General features: G+C 37.2%; 1 protein-coding gene across 1 annotated transcript in view; it reads left to right on the forward strand.

The window, feature by feature from the left end:
- Positions 1–14,023, forward strand: part of ADGRF2 (adhesion G protein-coupled receptor F2) — a 96,432-nt gene extending 82,409 nt beyond the window's left edge. Inside the window, exons 9-13 of the mRNA XM_053711151.1 lie at positions 2,057–2,288; positions 7,122–7,138; positions 11,693–13,045; positions 13,875–13,916; positions 14,009–14,023. Of these exons, the coding sequence (XP_053567126.1) occupies positions 2,057–2,288; positions 7,122–7,138; positions 11,693–13,045; positions 13,875–13,916; positions 14,009–14,023 (1,659 nt within the window). The remainder of the gene's footprint in view (positions 1–2,056; positions 2,289–7,121; positions 7,139–11,692; positions 13,046–13,874; positions 13,917–14,008) is intronic.
- Positions 14,024–20,221: the final 6,198 nt, after the last annotated feature.

Genomic DNA, 20,221 nt, shown 5'->3' on the forward strand with positions numbered 1-20,221 from the left:
GTACATTTATGTTTGGTACAATTCTTCTTGAAGTAGCCTTATTATAACTTCACAGGTCAATATCGAGCAGAAACTGCTGATTGATTTTCTTTTTAATAAACGTTGAATACAAATTGACTTTTGTACACAGCAGTTGAAATACATTCATCACATCTTTTATTCATAACCAATGCCTTCCTCCAAAAATGAGTACATATGTAGTAATTTAAAACATTTGTAATTTTTTTATATAATGTATTTCCAACCCTTCTCTCTTCTTCATCAGAGGATATTTTCTCTCAAAATATCCTCTGATGAAGAAGAGAGAAGGGTTGAAGAGAGAGAAGGAGTTGGTTGTAGACGCAAAGAGAGGGAAGAATATCTCACCATACCCAGGCTGCATAGAAGAAGCAAATATTTGAACTGACAGATACGGGACCTGCTATTTAAAGACGCACAACACTTACCTCATTTGATTGAGGTAATTTCTAGTAAGTGGGCATTTTATTACACACGTGTGGATACCATTGTAGGAATTTTGCATCAGATCTACAGTGACAATAGTATACGCCTGATTCAGTTTTGTGTCTTTTGGTGTTGTCTTGTTTTAATTAACTGGACTTGGGAGGACATTGACCACTAATAAGCTACACTATTTTTTCCATGAAATTGTTTCAACTTCCCTCGCTTGGATTGATTTAGATTGAGATTTATTTGCATCTAATTATTTATTTGCTAAAATCTATTCAATTGTTTCAATGATTTTATCTGAGCTAGTTATTTATATGAGCTATTTATGAGAGAATTATCTTATTTATATAGTAACACTGATATATCCCAATAGGAATTTTTTTGGGCTAAGACTATTTCTCTCTGATTGGAACTATCATTCTTCTAACTGAATAGTGCGCCTTTTTCCTCTCTTCCTATACACATTTTTGTTTAAAATTTGGACATTAGACCTTCTTCGGTGGGGACCTAAGTTTTACTCTATGTCCAGGTATTAGGCAGTGTATTTATAGTTACATTTCATCAATTTTACTGTCCCAGGGTTCTTAACTTAGTGCTGATTTCACTTTCTCTTAATATATATATATATATATATATATATATATATATATATATATATATATATATATATATATATATATATATTATGTTTTTTTGGTAAAATATAAATCTATAGATGATTAAATATAGCTATAGATATATCCAGAAATATGTAGAAATATCTATGTAAAAATACAAAGAAAATATTCTGCTATGTGCATAACATTGAAATGTAAAATATTTATAGTAAATACACAGTATACCACTTCATTAAATATGAATATTAGATAAATATGCTTTAACATGTTTTCTTCTACTTGACTGCAAAGGGCTCCAATGCACTTATATATATAAATAAAAACAGAGAAGCGCTCAACCTGGGAACGAACAATAGCATAATAGCTTGTTCTATGGCTAGTTACCACCTAAGAAGCAGCCTCTTTTTGCTCAACAAGGGCCTTTCACAGAGAAGAAATTTCCTGTAGCAAAACCCCAGATGTACGTTTCGGCTTATTGTGACAAGGCCCACAATAGGCTGCAACGTATGTCTGTGGTTTTGCCTTTTCTCTCATTCAGAGAGGGATTGCGTGGTATTTCGGGACTGGACTGCACTGTTAAGTCAGGATCAGACTGATATACTACAGGAAAGTTCTTCTCTGTGAAAGGCACACTTTGACAAAAATAGGCTGCTTCTTGGGTGGTGACTAGCCATAGAACAAGCTATTATTCTATTGTTCGTTCCCAGGTTGAGCACTTCTCTGTTTTTATTTATGCACTTATATATATATATTTATATATGTCTTTATGCCTGTACATTTGTACAGTATTTATGTGTTTATATATGTCTGTAAATACATAGATACAAATATAAATACATAAATACATATGTACACATATATAAACATAAATACTTACTCTCCTGGGTCTAATCATACCTGCTCCTACAAGTCTCACTCTCACTTTCTGTCACTCTCACTGCTACTACTACTTGCTGCTAGAGACGTCTCTTCTAACCCTGGCCCTGCAGCAATCACTACACTTTTACGCTCAGTCTTCCACTGCAAAAACTCTAGGTCATGCAATACAATCTCCATCTCCATTAACCCACAGCGCTTATCCCCTCTCTTTTCTTGAGCCCTCTGGTATGTTCTCTCTGTCTGTAACATCTGTTCACGACCTGTTTGTTTCCAACGCTTTCAACCTTTTAACAATTATTGAGACCTGGCTATCTTCCTCTGACACTGCTTCCATTGCTGCTCTCACACATGGTGGTCTTCCTTACTTTCCTTCCTTCCTTTCTCTCTACAAATACACCTACTTTAATTCTGGGTGACTATAACATCCCCATTGACAAACCAATCTACCCCTGCTGCCTCTAAACTTCTCTCACTCACTAACTCCTTCGGCCTCTCACAATCCACCCTATTCCCTACCCACCACGATGGACACTCTAACTCTCTTGCAAACTACCGCCCCATATCACTGCTCCCGCTAGCTTCAAAAATCCTTGAAAAACAAGTTTTCAATCACCTTACCCACTTCCTGTCCTCCAAATCAATGCTCGACCCCCTGCAATCTGGCTTCCGTCCCCAACACTCAACTGAGACTGCCCTCACCAAGGTTAATAATGATCTCCTTTCTGCTAAAAACAAAGGCTACTACTCTATACTCATCTTACTTAACCTCTCTGCTGCCTTTGGCACTGTTGACCATCCTGCAAACAGAGGAAAAACACAGCGCAACCCAGGATTCAAGCGTAAAATAATTTTATTAAAACATCACACGCACATATAGAAACATACTTACAAGAAGTATGTACTTGATGAGCACATAAAAAGTCTTTTGATGATAAAATCCACCAGCAGCATACACAGTAGCGTGATAGCGTGTTTAAGTAAAACAGCATGTATCCGGCGTTCAGTATAGCTGATTCAAACAGCCCGCTAGTGTTCAACAATCTTGCTACGGATGCTCTGTGTGACCAAAAACCCAACACGTTTCATCTGGTATCGTCCGGACTTTTTCAAGGGATGATTGAGACTCCCTCAAAGTTTTTTTTTCAGTAGCCTCACTCCGTTGTAAAGGGATCCAATGAGGATGTAAATCCCGGGACATGCAAGGGAGTGTGCATCTGTCACTTTATTTCAGGAAGTGTACTATGAAATCCTGTGAGTAGATGTAGCTGTGTGCGCAGTTTGCTGCCCTTGAAGAGGTGTTGTACAATAAACAAATTGATTTGATTTCTGTTAATAGCTTCCTGCTTGTGTAAATAGTTCCAACATGGTTGGTCACACAGCACCTGTGTCCTTTGGCTGTTGTACTGCAGGCAGAAATAATTGCACAGCTAAGAAACTGTATTTTTTTGTGGCTACATAACGACTTAGTTCAACAATTGCTTATTAATAACAGTTTAAAATTGAAGGTTCAGTCATTTTTTGAAACATTGTGTACATATGATTATTTGTGGCCGAATGTAAACACTTGAGATATATGTGTCTTTTTTATCTTGTACTAGGTGTATAGCCTTAATCACTGTTTTTGGATACCCACATCGCGCTGCTTTATAATTTATTAGTGACTGTTGACCATCCCCTTCTCCTCCAGACTCTCAGCTCTCTTGGGCTCTGTGACACTGCCCTCGCATGGATTCACTCTTATCTCTCAAATAGATCCTTCTCCGTCTCTTTTGCTGGCGACTTCTCTCTATTGCCTCTGTCTGTTGGAGTACCTCAAGGCTCTGTCCTTTGTCTTCTACTCTTCTCTATTTACACTTCTTCACTGGGTAAACTTTTTAACAGCTATGTCTTCAAATATCACCTCTATCATGGTGATGATACCCAGATCTACCTATCCACCCCTACACTCTCTCCTTCTGTCAATTCTCAAATCAGCGACTGCTTATCTGGCATTTTCTCCTGAATGGCCTCTCACCACCTAAAAATAAACATGTCCAAGACCGAACTACTTCTAATCCCCCCCTCTAACTCTACTCTAGTTTCTAATTTTTCTATAACTGTTGGCGGCACCACTATCTCCCCATCACCCCAAGTCAGCTGCATTGGTGTCACACGTGACTCAAATCTGTCCTTCATTCCCCACATCTTCATCCTGCCACAACCACCTACACAATATCTCCAAAATGTATCCATTTCTAAGCGCTGAAACTACTAAACAGCTAATCTACTCCCAAGTAATTTCCAGACTTGTCTACTGTAATAACCTACTAACTGGCCTCCCTCTCTACCACCTCTCTCCCCTTAAATCCATCCTAAATGCATCTGCCAGACTAATCCACCTCTATCGACGCTCTGTTTCGGCTGCACCTCTCTGTGAGTCCCTTCACTGGCTCCCCATTCACAGCAGAGTTAAATTCAAAATTCTCACCCTGACCTACAAATAAATAGGGGCACTTTCATTCATGAAACTTTACATTGCAGTGGTTTTTTTTTACATACTTACCTTTTTCAGCAGCAAAGCCAGATCGGCGAACCCCTGTCTGCTTATCATGCTGTACTTAGCACAGCAATGACAAAACTGGCTTCCTCCAATGTGTCAGATTTTGCTTTTATTTCTCCACATTTTGTGTCATGCAAAGTGGTGCATTATCTGACAGAAATGCTGACAGTACAGTCGTAGTAGATGGGCACTGAAATTAATGCATTTTATTTTAATAAAGTTAAAAACCACCAAGGGCATAAAAATAATTAAATAGGATGGAGTGCTTAGCCATATGCACCTTTATTTATATACAGTGTGTGTGTATATATATATATATATATATATATATATATATATATATATATATATAGTCAAACATAGGGTTAAAAATTCAACAGTTCAAGTTTTTTTTACACAATTCTTTTGTGCAGCTATAAAATTATATAAAATGCAACTCTCAATATTTTTTCTTCTTTTTTTTTTAGGCTATCAAAAATAATGTACAGGTACGTTCTCTTTTAATTGGTGTCCAATAATTTTTTATAGAACTGTTATTTTATTTACTACTATTTATTTATATATGCACATTTGTATATTTTAATATTAATTATTAAACATGTAATGTATGAATATGTTTATGGTAACAGAACCCCCCCCCCCAATATTTTTTTGTAAATTCTGACATTTTGTTTGTATTAGAAAAAAACCCAGTACATATTATTAAAGGATATTGATCTTGACTACAGATATTTAACAATAGGCACATAGCACTCACTATACTATACTCCGAGTCCCTATAGTGTTTAATATGTTAGAGGTCAAATGTTATTTTGCACTGTTAAAAGGACACACAAACCACAATGTAATTCCACATTTATTGTAAGATAACGAGTGGCGCTCTAGCAGTTATGTGCAAGCAATATCGGGATTCTTGCAGTTGTTTGCACGCTTCGGATGTAGCGCTAGCAAGTTGAAAGTAAACCTGATCATTTGAGCGCGATCTAAGAGCTTTAGTTAACTGTTTTGCGAAACAAAAAAGTGTCACAAAACACATAAAAATTACATTACAAAGTTCTGTTGCAGGTGTTAGAAAAAATAAGGCTGCAAAGGGCTATTATAGAGATACAAATACATGTCTAAATACGTATATTTATGTATGTACTGTATATGTTTACATCTGTGTACAAATCTATTTATATATTTATATGTGTATATATTTATTAACAAACACATCTAAACACATAAATACATATGTACACATATATAGACATATAAACACATAAATACATATGTACACATATATAGACATATAAACACATAAATACATATGTACACATATAGACATATAAACACATAAATACATATGTACACATATAGACATATAAACACATAAATACACATGTACACATATAGACATATAAACACATAAATACATATGTACACATATATAGACATATAAACACATAAATACATATGTACACATATATAGACATATAAACACATAAATACATATGTACACATATATAGACATATAAACACATAAATACATATGTACACATATATAGACATATAAACACATAAATACACATGTACACATATATAGACATATAAACACATAAATACACATGTACACATATATAGACATATAAACACATAAATACATATGTACACATATATAGACATATAAACACATAAATACATATGTACACATATATAGACATAAAAACACATAAATACATATGTACACATATATAGACATATAAACACATAAATACATATGTACACATATATAGACATATAAACACATAAATACATATGTACACATATATAGACATATAAACACATAAATACATATGTACACATATATAGACATATAAACACATAAATACATATGTACACATATAGACATATATATATATATATATATATATATATATATATATAAGTGCATTGGAGCCCTTTTCGTTCAAGTAAATGAAATTATGTTAAAGCACATTTATGGAATATTCATTTTTAATTAAGTTTTATACTGTGTTTTTACTGTAAATATTTTACCTTTCAATGTTATGCACATAGCAGAATACATTCTAAGTATTTATAAATAGATATTCCTATATATATATATATATATATATATATATATATATATATATATATATATATATCTGTATATATCTATACCTATATATAATCATATATATAGATAGGTATAGATATATATTGTACCAAAATACCATCAGACATATGTATTTATGAATACATAGAAGATATTTGCCTATGTGAAGAACATTGAAATATAAAATATTCATATTTTCAGATTGGGTTTGCACGTAAGTGGGGTGTTCATATACATATACATCTTTAGACATGTGTATATATATATGTGTATCTCCATATTAAAGCCCTTTGCCTGCCTTCTTTTTCTAACACCTGTGATCTCATATCTTTGAGCCCTTATAACTTTTTTGCACAATATTTTATTATAATAATTTTTATTAGATGGTGTTATTATGGGTGTAACTGCTCTTTGTAAATGTATTTTTGATGTGTTTTATTACACTTTTTTGTTTTGCAAAACAGTTAACCAGATTATATATACGAGGCTGCTCCAACCCGACTGAGGCTGCTCTAACCCGACTTCAACTGCGCTTAAGCGATCACATTTACTTTTAACTTGTAATAACTGTTAGAGCTCCACTCATAATTTAGCCCTTAATTGGGTCTAAAACCGAATATTAAAATGAACACTAAACCTTCTTTTTTTTTCTGCATTGCTTTAAAAACAAGGTAGTGGGTGTGGACTATGAAGCAGGTGGTACAGCAGCTGATTGGTTGTACTGCCTGTCAGTTAAAAAGTAAAAAAAAAGTAAGGCTTGCTCTATGAGGTTTGTGGCATGGGCTAGCTCCAAAAAACAAAACAGTGCAGACGAAAAAAATGCGTATAGATTCTCTTTAAGTACAGGAGTACTACACATGAAGACATTCTAAGGACAGAAAAAGTCAAAATTAAACTTGAATAGATTGTACAGAGCATGGAATTTTAAACACATTTACTGCTATCATCAATTTAGTTTAGTTCTCTCAGCATCCTTTCTTAAAGAGTAATCCTAGGAGAGCTCAGGAGCGTTCATGTGTCTTTAGCCATCTGGCAACAGTGCTGCAAACACTGCTGCCTTAGGCCTAGATTTGGAGTTTGGCGGTAAAAGGGCTGTTAACGCTCCGTGGGCTTTTTTCTGGCCGCACCATAAATTTAACTCTGGTATCGAGAGTTTAATCAAATGCTGCGTTAGGCTCCAAAAAAGGAGCGTAGAGCATTTTTACCGCAAATGCAACTCTCGATACCAGAGTTGCTTACGGACACGGCCAGCCTCAAAAACGTGCTCGTGCACGATTCTCCCATAGGAAACAATGGGGCTGTTTGAGCTGAAAAAAAACCTAACACCTGCAAAAAAGCAGCGTTCAGCTCCTAACGCAGCCCCATTGTTTCCTATGGGGAAACACTTCCTACATCTGCACCTAACACTCTAACATGTACCCCGAGTCTAAACACCCCTAACCTTACACTTATTAACCCCTAATCTGCCGCCCCCGCTATCGCTGACACCTGCATATTTTTATTAACCCCTAATCTGCCGCTCCGTAAACCGCCGCAACCTACGTTATCCCTATGTACCCCTAATCTGCTGCCCTAACATCGCCGACCCCTATATTATATTTATTAACCCCTAATCTGCCCCCCTCAACGTCGCCGACACCTGCCTACACTTATTAACTCCTAATCTGCCGAGCGGACCTGAGCGCTACTATAATAAAGTTATTAACCCCTAATGCGCCTCACTAACCCTATCATAAATAGTATTAACCCCTAATCTGCCCTCCCTAACATCGCCGACACCTACCTTCAATTATTAACCCCTAATCTGCCAAGCGGACCTCACCGCTACTATAATAAATGTATTAACCCCTAAAGCTAAGTCTAACCCTAATACTAACACCCCCCTAAGTTAAATATAATTTACATCTAACGAAATTAATTAACTCTTATTAAATAAATTATTCCTATTTAAAGCTAAATACTTACCTGTAAAATAAATCCTAATATAGCTACAATATAAATTATAATTATATTATAGCTATTTTAGGATTAATATTTATTTTACAGGCAACTTTTTAATTATTTTAACCAGGTACAATAGCTATTAAATAGTTAAGAACTATTTAATAGTTACCTAGTTAAAATAATAACAAATTTTCCTTTAAGGGACGTCATCCAAGATGGCGTCCCTCGAATTCCGATTGGCTGATAGGATTCTATCAGCCAATCGGAATTAAGGTAGGAATATTCTGATTGGCTGATGGAATCAGCCAATCAGAATCAAGTTCAATCCGATTGGCTGATCCGATCAGCCAATCAGATTGAGCTCGCATTCTATTGGCTGATCGGAACAGCCAATAGAATGCGAGCTCAATCTGATTGGCTGATTGTATCAGCCAATCGGATTGAACTTGATTCTGATTGGCTGATTCCATCAGCCAATCAGAATATTCCTACCTTAATTCCGATTGGCTGATAGAATCCTATCAGCCAATCGGAATTCGAGGGACGCCATCTTGGATGACGTCCCTTAAAGGAACCGTCATTCATCGGGAGACAACGGAAGAAGAGGATGGATCCGCGTCGCCTGCTTCAAGATGGACCCGCTCCGCACCGGATGGAAGAAGATTGAAGATGCCGCTTGGAGAAGATGATTGCCGGTCCGGATGTCCTCTTCTTGCCGGATAGGAGGAAGACTTTGGAGCCTCTTCTGGACCTCTTCAGCACCGGATGATGGATCGCCAACCCCCGCTTGGGTTGGATGAAGATGTTGGAGCCAGGACGGATCGGTGAACCTGGTATGGTGAAGACAAGGTAGGAAGATCTTCAGGGGCTTAGTGTTAGGTTTATTTAAGGGGGGTTTGGGTTAGATTAGGGGTATGTGGGTGGTGGGTTGTAATGTTGGGGGGGGGTATGGTATGTTTTTTTTTTACAGGCAAAAGAGCTGAAATCCTTGGGGCATGCCCCGCAAAGGGCCCTGTTCAGGGCTGGTAAGGTAAAAGAGCTTGTAACTTTTTTAATTTAGAATAGGGTAGGGAATTTTTTATTTTGGGGGGCTTTGTTATTTTATTAGGGGGCTTAGAGTAGGTGTAATTAGTTTAAAATTGTTGTAATATTTTTCTTATGTTTGTAAATATTTTATTATTTTTTGTAACTTAGTTCTTTTTTATTTTTTGTACTTTAGCTAGTTTAGTTAATTGTATTTATTTGTAGGAATTGTGTTTAATTAATTTATTGATAGTGTAGTGTTAGGTTAATTGTAGGTAATTGTAGGTAGTTTATTTAATTAATTTATTGATAGGGTAGTGTTAGGTTTAATTATATCTTAGGTTAGGATTTATTTTACAGGTAAATTTGTTATTATTTTAACTAGGTAACTATTAAATAGTTCTTAACTATTTAATAGCTATTGCACCTGGTTAAAATAATTACAAAGTTGCCTGTAAAATAAATATTAATCCTAAAATAGCTATAATATAATTATAATTTATATTGTAGCTATATTAGGATTTATTTTACAGGTAAGTATTTAGCTTTAAATAGGAATAAGTTATTTAATAAGAGTTAATTAATTTCGTTAGATGTAAATTATATTTAAGTTAGGGGGGTGTTAGTGTTAGGGTATGACTTAGCTTTAGGGGTTAATCAATTTATTAGAATAGCGGTGAGCTCCGGTCGTCAGATTAGGGGTTAATAATTGAAGGTAGGTGTCGGCGATGTTAGGGAGGGCAGATTAGGGGTTAATACTATTTATGATAGGGTTAGTGAGGCGGGTTAGGGGTTAATAACTTTATTATAGTAGCGCTCAGGTCCGCTCGGCAGATTAGGGGTTAATAAGTGTAGGCAGGTGTCGGCGACGTTGAGGGGGGCAGATTAGGGGTTAATAAATATAATATAGGGGTCGGCGGTGTTAGGGGTAGCAGATTAGGGGTACATAGGGATAACGTAGGTGGCGGCGCTTTGCGGTCGGAAGATTAGGGGTTAATTATTTTAAGTAGCTGGCGGCGACGTTGTGGGGGCAGGTTAGGGGTTAATAAATGTAATACAGGGGTCGGCGGGGTTAGGGGCAGCAGATTACTGGTACATAAGTATAACGTAGGTGGCGGTCGGCAGATTAGGGGTTAAAAATTTTAATCGAGTGGCGGCGATGTGGGGGGACCTCGGTTTAGGGGTACATAGGTAGTTTATGGGTGTTAGTGTACTTTAGGGTACAGTAGTTAAGAGCTTTATGAACCGGCGTTAGCCAGAAAGCTCTTAACTCCTGCTATTTTCAGGCGGCTGGAATTTTGTCGTTAGAGCTCTAACGCTCACTTCAGAAACGACTCTAAATACCAGCGTTAGAAAGATCCCATTGAAAAGATAGGCTACGCAAATGGCGTAGGGGGATCTGCGGTATGGAAAAGTCGCGGCTGAAAAGTGAGCGTTAGACCCTTTAATCACTGACTCCAAATACCAGCGGGCGGCCAAAACCAGCGTTAGGAGCCTCTAACGCTGGTTTTGACGGCTACCGCCGAACTCCAAATCTAGGCCTTAGACTGCTAAGACACGTACGCGCTCCTGAGCTTCTATCAGCCTGCCTAGGGTTTATAGAGATGTTATAAATAGTTACAAACACTGCTGTCATAAAATGCTACAGACACATGCACACTCCTAAACTATCAGCCTTACACAATTTACTCTTCAACAAAGGATACCAAGAGAATGAAGCAAATGGGATAATAGAAGTAATTTGGAAAGTTGTTTAAAATTGCGTTCTATATCTGAATCATGACTGTTTCATTTTTACTTTACTGCCCTTTTAAACATCTCTTTTTCTTTGCTTTTCCCACACTCCCAAGAGAGGCCAAAAAGCAAAATCTATGTTTTCAAAATGCTGCATACTTTCTATACCAGCTAATTGATTTGCAGCATCTGCAGGTTACAGATTGCTTTCTGTCCTTTCTAAGGAGTGTGGCACTAAGCACAATTTTTACGCAAAAGCAAAAGGTGTTAAATATCCCAAGTATAACAAATGCAAGAGGCGTTTACTGTCCTTTTAAGTGTTAAATATTTATTAAATAAAAACTTTAATTTATTACATAAAACATTTCTAATAATAAAGTATTTATTTATTTTCTCCTTGCGTTGCAGGATTACATGGCAATGGCAAACCATATTCTTAACTCCTCCGCAATTCCTAACTGGCAGTTTGTGCCTGAAAAAAATACCAGTTGGGTACTATTAAGTTCACTCCACAAACTTGCATTAAGTTTGGTCGACAATATTTTTTCATCAAACCTTAGTATTTACCAAGACTTCCTTTATCTGAAAGCTCAAAAGGTCAATAAGGATTCAGATTTCACATTTCAGTTTAACAGCTCTGGACAAGCTGTCAGTGGTGAGATATTAATTAATAAAGAAAGGCAAGAGGATCTTTCTGATGCGTCTGCTGTCAGTATTGCTTTTCCAACCTTCGGAAAAATTTTGCCCACTGAATCAGAAAATGTAAGTGTAAATGGACTAGTGATGTCTGTGGTGTTAAGAGGCAATCTAACAAATATTCTTCTGAGATTTGAGAAAATCAATAAGGAACCAAACATTATCTCAGTCTGCACTGCATGGGATGAAGAAAAGAAAAAATGGACACAAAATGGCTGCCAAACACAAGAGGAGACCAAAGACTACACTCTGTGCAGGTGCAATTATTCTGAAGACTTTTTATCATTCTCTGTTTTGATGTCACCAAAATCAAAAAGTAGTATTACTCTTTACTACATCTCAGTTATAGGTCTGTGTATATCCATTTGTAGTTTGATTCTCTGTTTAATTTTCGAGGCTATAACCTGGAAACACGTAACAAAACACAAAACTGCGTATATGAGGCATGTTGCCATAGTAAACATAGCTGTTTCACTGCTTATAGGAAATACCTGGTTTATTGTGAGCACTAAAGTTTACAAGGCAAATACATCAACCCCTTGTATAGCGGCCACGTATTTTATTCACTTGTTTTACCTTTGCGTGTTTTTTTGGATGCTCGTACTAGGATTGCTGATCCTATACAGAATTGTGTTTGTATTGCATGATATGAGTAAATGCAAGATGCTTTGGATAGCCTTTACATTAGGCTATGGATGCCCATTGTTAATATGCGCCCTGACAGTAGCCATTACTTTTACGGAAGAGGGTCATCCATATACGAGGAGTGACACCTGCTGGCTCAACTGGGATGAATCTAAAGCGCTCCTGTCGTTTGTTATTCCTGTGCTGGCTATTATTGGTGTAAATGCCTTGATTGTGCTGGTTGTTATCATCATTTTGCTGAGACCTTCAATAGGTGAAAATCGAAGGACACATGAAAGAAATTCTCTTCTTCAAGTGGGAAGATGTGTTGCTATCCTTACTCCTCTATTAGGACTTACGTGGGGAATTGGAATTGCAACAATGATTGAAAATAGCTCAGAAGTGTTTGCTTACATATTTACCGTACTAAATGCCCTACAGGTATGTATTTCCTGCTTTATAAAATGCCTTATGGATTTAGAGTCTAGACTGAGTTTAGAATTATGTCTAATACAGTTAGGGCTGATCTCAATCTATTTGATAATTATTGTCATGTTGAGGAAACAATAAACACCTTATAATTACAAGACATTTCTGTTGTGTTGCTATAGAATAACATACTAGCCAAGTCTTAACATTTTATAAACAAATTAACATCCTTTTTTACTGCAATTATTATTCTATAGCCAAAGTCCACCCACCATTTACCTTATTGGAGGAGCCAATCTGGACTTTAATGTGCAGACAACAAGGCTAGCTCAGGATATAATGTTAGCATAGAGTGCACTGTTTTGCAGTTGTTATTAGGGACCAATATGTAGCAGGGTTACCCATGAGAAATCAGCAGGGTGAAAACAAGCAGTACATAAAGGTGTTTCATTATGTATAACAAAACATTTTAAATATAAATCTTAAGGAGTTTATTGTCCCCTTAATGGTTGCCAATTAGCTCTCTTAATGTCAGTGTGATCACAGTCATATATTTCATTATTTATCAGCATCACTTTTTATCATTAGCGCTGCAGAATTTGTTGGCGCTCTACAAATACCTGATAATAATATCATTATCAGTTGGGTCAAAATGGTTCTATACTTAAAGAAAAATTTGGGGTTTCATGTCCCTTTAAAGCCACCATCAAAGTAGCTATGATTGCCAATGAAATGCTGTCAGTTTAGAGGAATTACATTTGGGATATTTGATTCATGTGATTTTTTTGCAATATATTTAGGATTTTTGTGATCAGAATAATTGATCTTTCTTTTTTTTCAGGGTTTATTCATATTGGTATTTGGAACTTTAACAGACACAACTGTGAGTATTATCTTAAATAAAAAAAATATAAATGTGTTTTGTTCTATACATTTTACAAATGCATAACTTTTATTTTTATGTTAAATTAACAGATAGGTGGGAACTGATAGGCTGGCAGAAATTGCAGCATTTCTATCAAAATTTTAAGGGACAGTGTAGTTAAAATTAAACTTTCATGATTCAGACAGGGCATGCAATTTTAAAGGGACAGTCTAGGCCAAAATAAACTTTCATGATTCAGATAGAGCATGCAATTTTAAACAATTTTCCAATTTACTTTTATCACCAATTTTGTTTTGTTCTCTTGGTATTCTTAGTTGAAAGCTTAACCTAGGAGGTTCATATGCTAATTTCTTAGACCTTGAAGCCCACCTCTTTCAGATTGCATTTTAACAGTTTTTCACCACTAGAGGGTGTTAGTTCACATATTTCATATAGATAACACTGTGCTCGTGCACGAGAAGTTATCTGGGAGCAGGCACTGATTGGCTAGACTGCAAGTCTGTCAAAAGAACTGAAAAAAGGGGCAGTTTGCAGAGGCTTAGATACAAGATAATCACAGAGGTTAAAAGTATATTATTATAACTGTGTTGGTTAGGCAAAACTGGGAACTGGGTAATAAAGGGATTATCTATCTTTTTAAAACAATAAAAATTCTGGTGTAGACTGTCCCTTTAATCAACTTTCCAATTTACTTTTATGATCAAATTTGCTTTGTTCTCTCTATATTCTTTGTTTAAACCTAAACCTAAGTAGGCTCATATGCTAATTTATAAGCCTTTGAAGGTCGCCTCTCAGTGCATTTTGACAGATTTTCACAGCTAAACCGCTCTAGTTCATATGTGCCATATATATTGTGCTCACTCCTGTAGAGTTATTTATCAGTCAGCATTTTCAAGTCTGCCAAAAGAACTCAAATAAGGGGGCAGTCTGCAGAGGCTTAGCTACAAGTTTATCACAGAGGTCAAAAGTATATTATTATAACTGTGTTGGTTATGCAAAACTGGGGAATGGTAATAAAGGGATTATCTATTTTTTTAAACAATAACAATTCTGGAGTAGACTGTCCCTTTAAATTGCAAAACTACTACCTGACTAACACACCTAAGGCAAACTGTTATACTTAGTGCTGATTTTTCTTTAAGAATACATTTGTCTTACAGGCTTTCTGCTTTTTACCTTAATTATATTCCCACAATGAGAACAAGTGCATACCCCTTAGGACTTTTAGACTAATCACAGACTATCAATATAAATCAGTGAGATATTGTTTTGGGCTCATTCTGTAATTGGCTGCCTTTAAGTACAGGAATAAATTAAATTCTGTTTTTGTCTCCCTTATGTTAAAGGGATAGTAAACACCAAAAATGTTATTTTTTAAAAAGATAGATAATCCCTTTATTTACCATTCTCCACATTCTCCAGTTTTTCATAACCAACACAGCGATATTAATACACTTTTTACTTCTGTAATTACTCTCGGCTAGATTTAGAGTTCTGCGGCCAAAGGGGTGCGTTAGCTACGCGTGCTTTTTTTCTCACGCACCTTTTAAATACCGCTGGTATTTAGAGTTCACAGAAGGGCTGCGTTAGGCTCCAAAAAGGGAGAGTAGAGCATATTTACCGCCACTGCAACTCTAGATACCAGCGTTGCTTACGGACGCGGCCAGCTTCAAAAACGTGCTCGTGCACGATTCCACCATAGGAAACAATGGGGCAGTTTGAGCTGAAAAAAACCCTAACACCTGCAAAAAAGCAGCGTTCAGCTCCTAACGCAGCCCCATTGTTTCCTATGGGGAAACACTTCCTAAGTCTGCACCTAACACCCTAACATGTACCCCGAGTCTAAACACCCCTAACCTTAGGCTTATTAACCCCTAATCTGCCGCCCCCGCTATCGCTGACCCCTGCATATTATTATTAACCCCTAATCTGCCGCACCTTACACCGCCGCCAGCTACATTATCCCTATGTACCCCTAATCTGCTGCCCCTAACATCGCCGACCACTATGTTATATTTATTAACCCCTAATCTGCCGCCCCCGCTATCGCTGACACCTGCATATTATTATTAACCCCTAATCTGCCGCTCCGTACACCGCCGCAACATACATTATAGTTATGTACCCCTAATCTGCAGCCCCTAACACCGCCGACCCCTATATTATATTTATTAACCCCTAATCTGCCCCCCACAACGTCGCCGCCAGCTACCTACAATAATTAACCCCTAATCTGCCGACCGGATCTCGCCGCTACTCTAATAAATGGATTAACCCCTAAAGCTAAGTCTAACCCTAACACTAACACCCCCCTAAGTTAAATATAATTTTAATCTAACTAAATAAATTAACTCTTATTAAATAAATTATTCCTATTTAAAGCTAAATACTTACCTGTAAAATAAATCCTAATATAGCTACAATATAAATTATAATTATATTGTAGCTATTTTAGGATTAATATTTATTTTACAGGCAACTTTGTATTTATTTTAACCAGGTACAATAGCTATTAAATAGTTAATAACTATTTATTTAATAGCTAAAACAGTTAAAATAATTACAAAATTACCTGTTAAAATAAATCCTAACCTAAGTTACAATTAAACCTAACACTGCACTATCAATAAATTAATTAAATACAATACCTACAAATAACTACAATTAAATAAACTAACTAAAGAGCAAAAAATAAAAAAGGACTAAGTTACAAAAATAAAAAAATATTTACAAGCATTAGAAAAATATTACAACAATTTTAAACTAATTACACCTACTCTAAGCCCCCTAATAAAATAACAAAGACCCCCAAAATAAAAAAATGCCCTACCCTATTCTAAATTAAAAAAGTTCAAAGCTCTTTTACCTTACCAGCCCTGAAAAGGGCTATTTGCGGGGCATGCCCCAAATAATTCAGCTCTTTTGCCTGTAAAAAAAACATACAATACCCCCCCCCAACATTACAACCCACCACCCACATACCCCTAATCTAACCCAAACCCCCCTTAAATAAACCTAACACTAAGCCCCTGAAGATCTTCCTACCTTATCTTCACCATGCCAGGTTCACCAATCCGTCCACCGAAGTCTTGATGCAAGCCTCCGAAATCTTGATCCAAGCCCAAGCGGGGGCTGAAGAGTGACATCCATCCTCCTGCTGAAGTCTTGATCCAAGCGGGCAGAAGAGGACATCCGGACCGGCAAACATCTTCATCCAAGCCGTATCTTCTATGTTCTTCAATCCGATGATGACCGGCTGATCTTCAAGACCTCCAGCGCGGATCCATCCATCTTCACCGACGACTTCCCGACGAATGACGGTTCCTTTAAGGGACGTCATCCAAGATGGCGTCCCTCGAATTCCGATTGGCTGATAGGATTCTATCAGCCAATCGGAATTAAGGTAGGAAAATTCTGTTTAGCTGATGGAATCAGCCAATCAGATTGAGCTCGCATTCTATTGGCTGATCGGAACAGCCAATAGAATGCGATCTCAATCTGATTGGCTGATTGGATCAGCCAATTGGATTGAACTTGAATCTGATTGGCTGATTCCATCAACCAATCAGAATTTTCCTACCTTAATTCCGATTGGCTGATAGAATCCTATCAGCCAATCGGAATTCGAGGGACGCCATCTTGGATGACATCCCTTAAAGGAACCTTCATTCGTCGGGAAGTCGTCGGTGAAGATGGATCCACGCTGGAGGTCTTGAAGATCAGCCGGTCGTCATCGGATTGAAGAACATAGAAGATGCGGCTTGGATGAAGATGTTTGCCGGTCCGGATGTCCTTTTCTGCCCGCTTGGATCAAGACTTCAGCTGGAGGATGGATGTCACTCTTCAGCCCCCGCTTGGGCTTGGATCAAGATTTCGGAGGCTTGGATCAAGACTTCGGTGGACGGATTGGTGAACCTGGCATGGTGAAGATAAGGTAGGAAGATCTTCAGGGGCTAAGTGTTAGGTTTATTTAAGGGGGGTTTGGGTTAGATTAGGGGTATGTGGGTGGTGGGTTGTAATTTTGGGGGGGGGTATTGTATGTTTTTTTTACAGGCAAAAGAGCTGAATTATTTGGGGCATGCCCCGCAAATGGCCCTTTTCAGGGCTGGTAAGGTAAAAGAGCTTTGAACTTTTTTAATTTAGAATAGGGTAGGGCATTTTTTTATTTTGGGGGTCTTTGTTATTTTATTAGGGGGCTTAGAGTAGGTGTAATTAGTTTAAAATTGTTGTAATATTTTTCTAATGTTTGTAAATATTTTTTTCCTTCTTATCTCAGTTATCTTTAGACAGACTTGCATTTCAGGTAATTAGTGCTGACTCTTAAATAACTTCACTTGCTTGAGCACAATGTTATCTATATGAAACAAATGAACTAACGCCCTCTAGCTGTGAAAAACTGTCAAATGCATTCAGTTAAGAGGCGGCCTTCAAGGAAATTAGCATATGAGCCTACCTAGGTTTTGCTTTCAACTAAGAAAAACAAAAGAACAAAGAACATTTTATGATAAAAGTAAATTAGAAAGTTGGTTAAAATTACATGCCCTATCTGAATCATGAAAGTTTCATTTGGACCTTCCTATCCCTTTTAAGTTTTTTAAACTGTATATTTTTAAATGTAAACTAATATACCAGTATCAGTTGTGCCCATCCTTCTAAACCTTAAAGAAAAATAGGTACTTACTGCAAAGTAACTTTGAACAAATGAGCATTAACAGAAATAATGTATTAGCCAATGACCATTAGCAGACAGTGCCTATCTGCAAATGATTATAAAGTGGATGTACACAATTAATACAGCTGTATACATTTAATATATATATAGATTTAATTTTAAAAATGCTCTTCAGTTTTTTCATGTAAAAATAACTCAAAATGTTTAGATGACTCTCTTTCATATTGATGACAGAATTTATTTCATAAGGTGGTGAGAGTCCATGAGTTAGCTCATGTGGGATTACACTCCAGTCCACTAGGAGGAGGCAAAAATATCTCTGCAATCCAGAGCTTTAATCCCTTCCATTGCAAGATGGGCAAATTTGCAATAATAGTGCTCCACTTGCAATCTAGCCCTTGGTGTCTAAAAGGGGTAGAAACTTCCAAATTAAATAGTTGAAATGTCTAAATGAAAAGAAAGAATTTGCATTTTGTAATACTGTATATAAAATGCAAAGTAAAGGGCGGAGCCTGGCTTTGCTGGAGCATGGCTGTGTTTGAGTAGTTCTCCTGAGCCATAGGTCGGCCAAATGCCATCAAAGTATATAATAGGACCTAATATTTAATCCACATTGAGTCTAAGGACCAGGAGATCGATCTCCACTCAATATTTGCCTAAGCCGACTAAACTATCGGAACTGATGAGCGCACTTACAGAGGGCTGAGCGGCTTAACCCTGATAGACTGCAGCAGGTCCAGGGGCCTAACTATTGGAGCAGCGCAGGGATACATCCCCAATTTGTGCACAAGACAGTTGCCGCTGCCGGGGAGAGCGGACCGAGAGCACTGATATACCCTTTATTACACGCATCAAGGGGGGCTCTCTTACCCGGCGGCCGTTGAAGAGGAGATAGCGGCGGTGGAACGGAATGCCCTAATCCTGACACCAAGGTTAGCTACCGAGAGAGCTTTAGCCCTGTGGGGACCGTGAGAGGAGCCGTACATCCAGCTGTTTAACGGGTCAGTTATTCTTTGTGTGGTCAGGCGAGTGTCGAGCCGGTCAAATCGCTACCCTCGTCACCACACAGTAAGGGGCTTCTGTTTTTACAACTTGGTTGGGAGGCTTGAGGCCTAGCACACACGAACAATAAGAATATATCCAAATAAGCTGGCAAATAAGATGGCAACAAGGGGCATTTCTTTGACTTTATTCATACTTTCACAATATAATTTTTTACACACAGTAGATAGAGTGCGGTGTAGTGGCAGGGGATCTGCATCAGAGGCCTGAAGTGACTGTGACGCAGGCAAATATCTGGAAGATAAATACAAGTTGAAATACCTGCAACTGTGGCCTACTATAACAAACACATTTACCCTGTCACCCACTCATAAGATACCCTATACAGATTGCACTACAGCGGCATATTACCCTTTGACAACCATACAACAGTTTTCATCTAAACAAATAACACAGGAGTGCATTGAATAGGCCTGAGTTATCTGCTTTGAGTATTATTGAGTCTCTGCCAGGCACAAGCCAAGTCGGGACGGATTCACAGAGCTTGCCCCATATAACCTATACAGATATAGCGCAAAAAAAACAAACTGGCGCTGACAAGGGCACAAAAACCAGAAACATGAATTAC

This window comes from Bombina bombina, chromosome 4 (genome assembly GCF_027579735.1).
Source record: "Bombina bombina isolate aBomBom1 chromosome 4, aBomBom1.pri, whole genome shotgun sequence".
NCBI classification, from domain to species: Eukaryota; Metazoa; Chordata; class Amphibia; order Anura; family Bombinatoridae; genus Bombina; species Bombina bombina.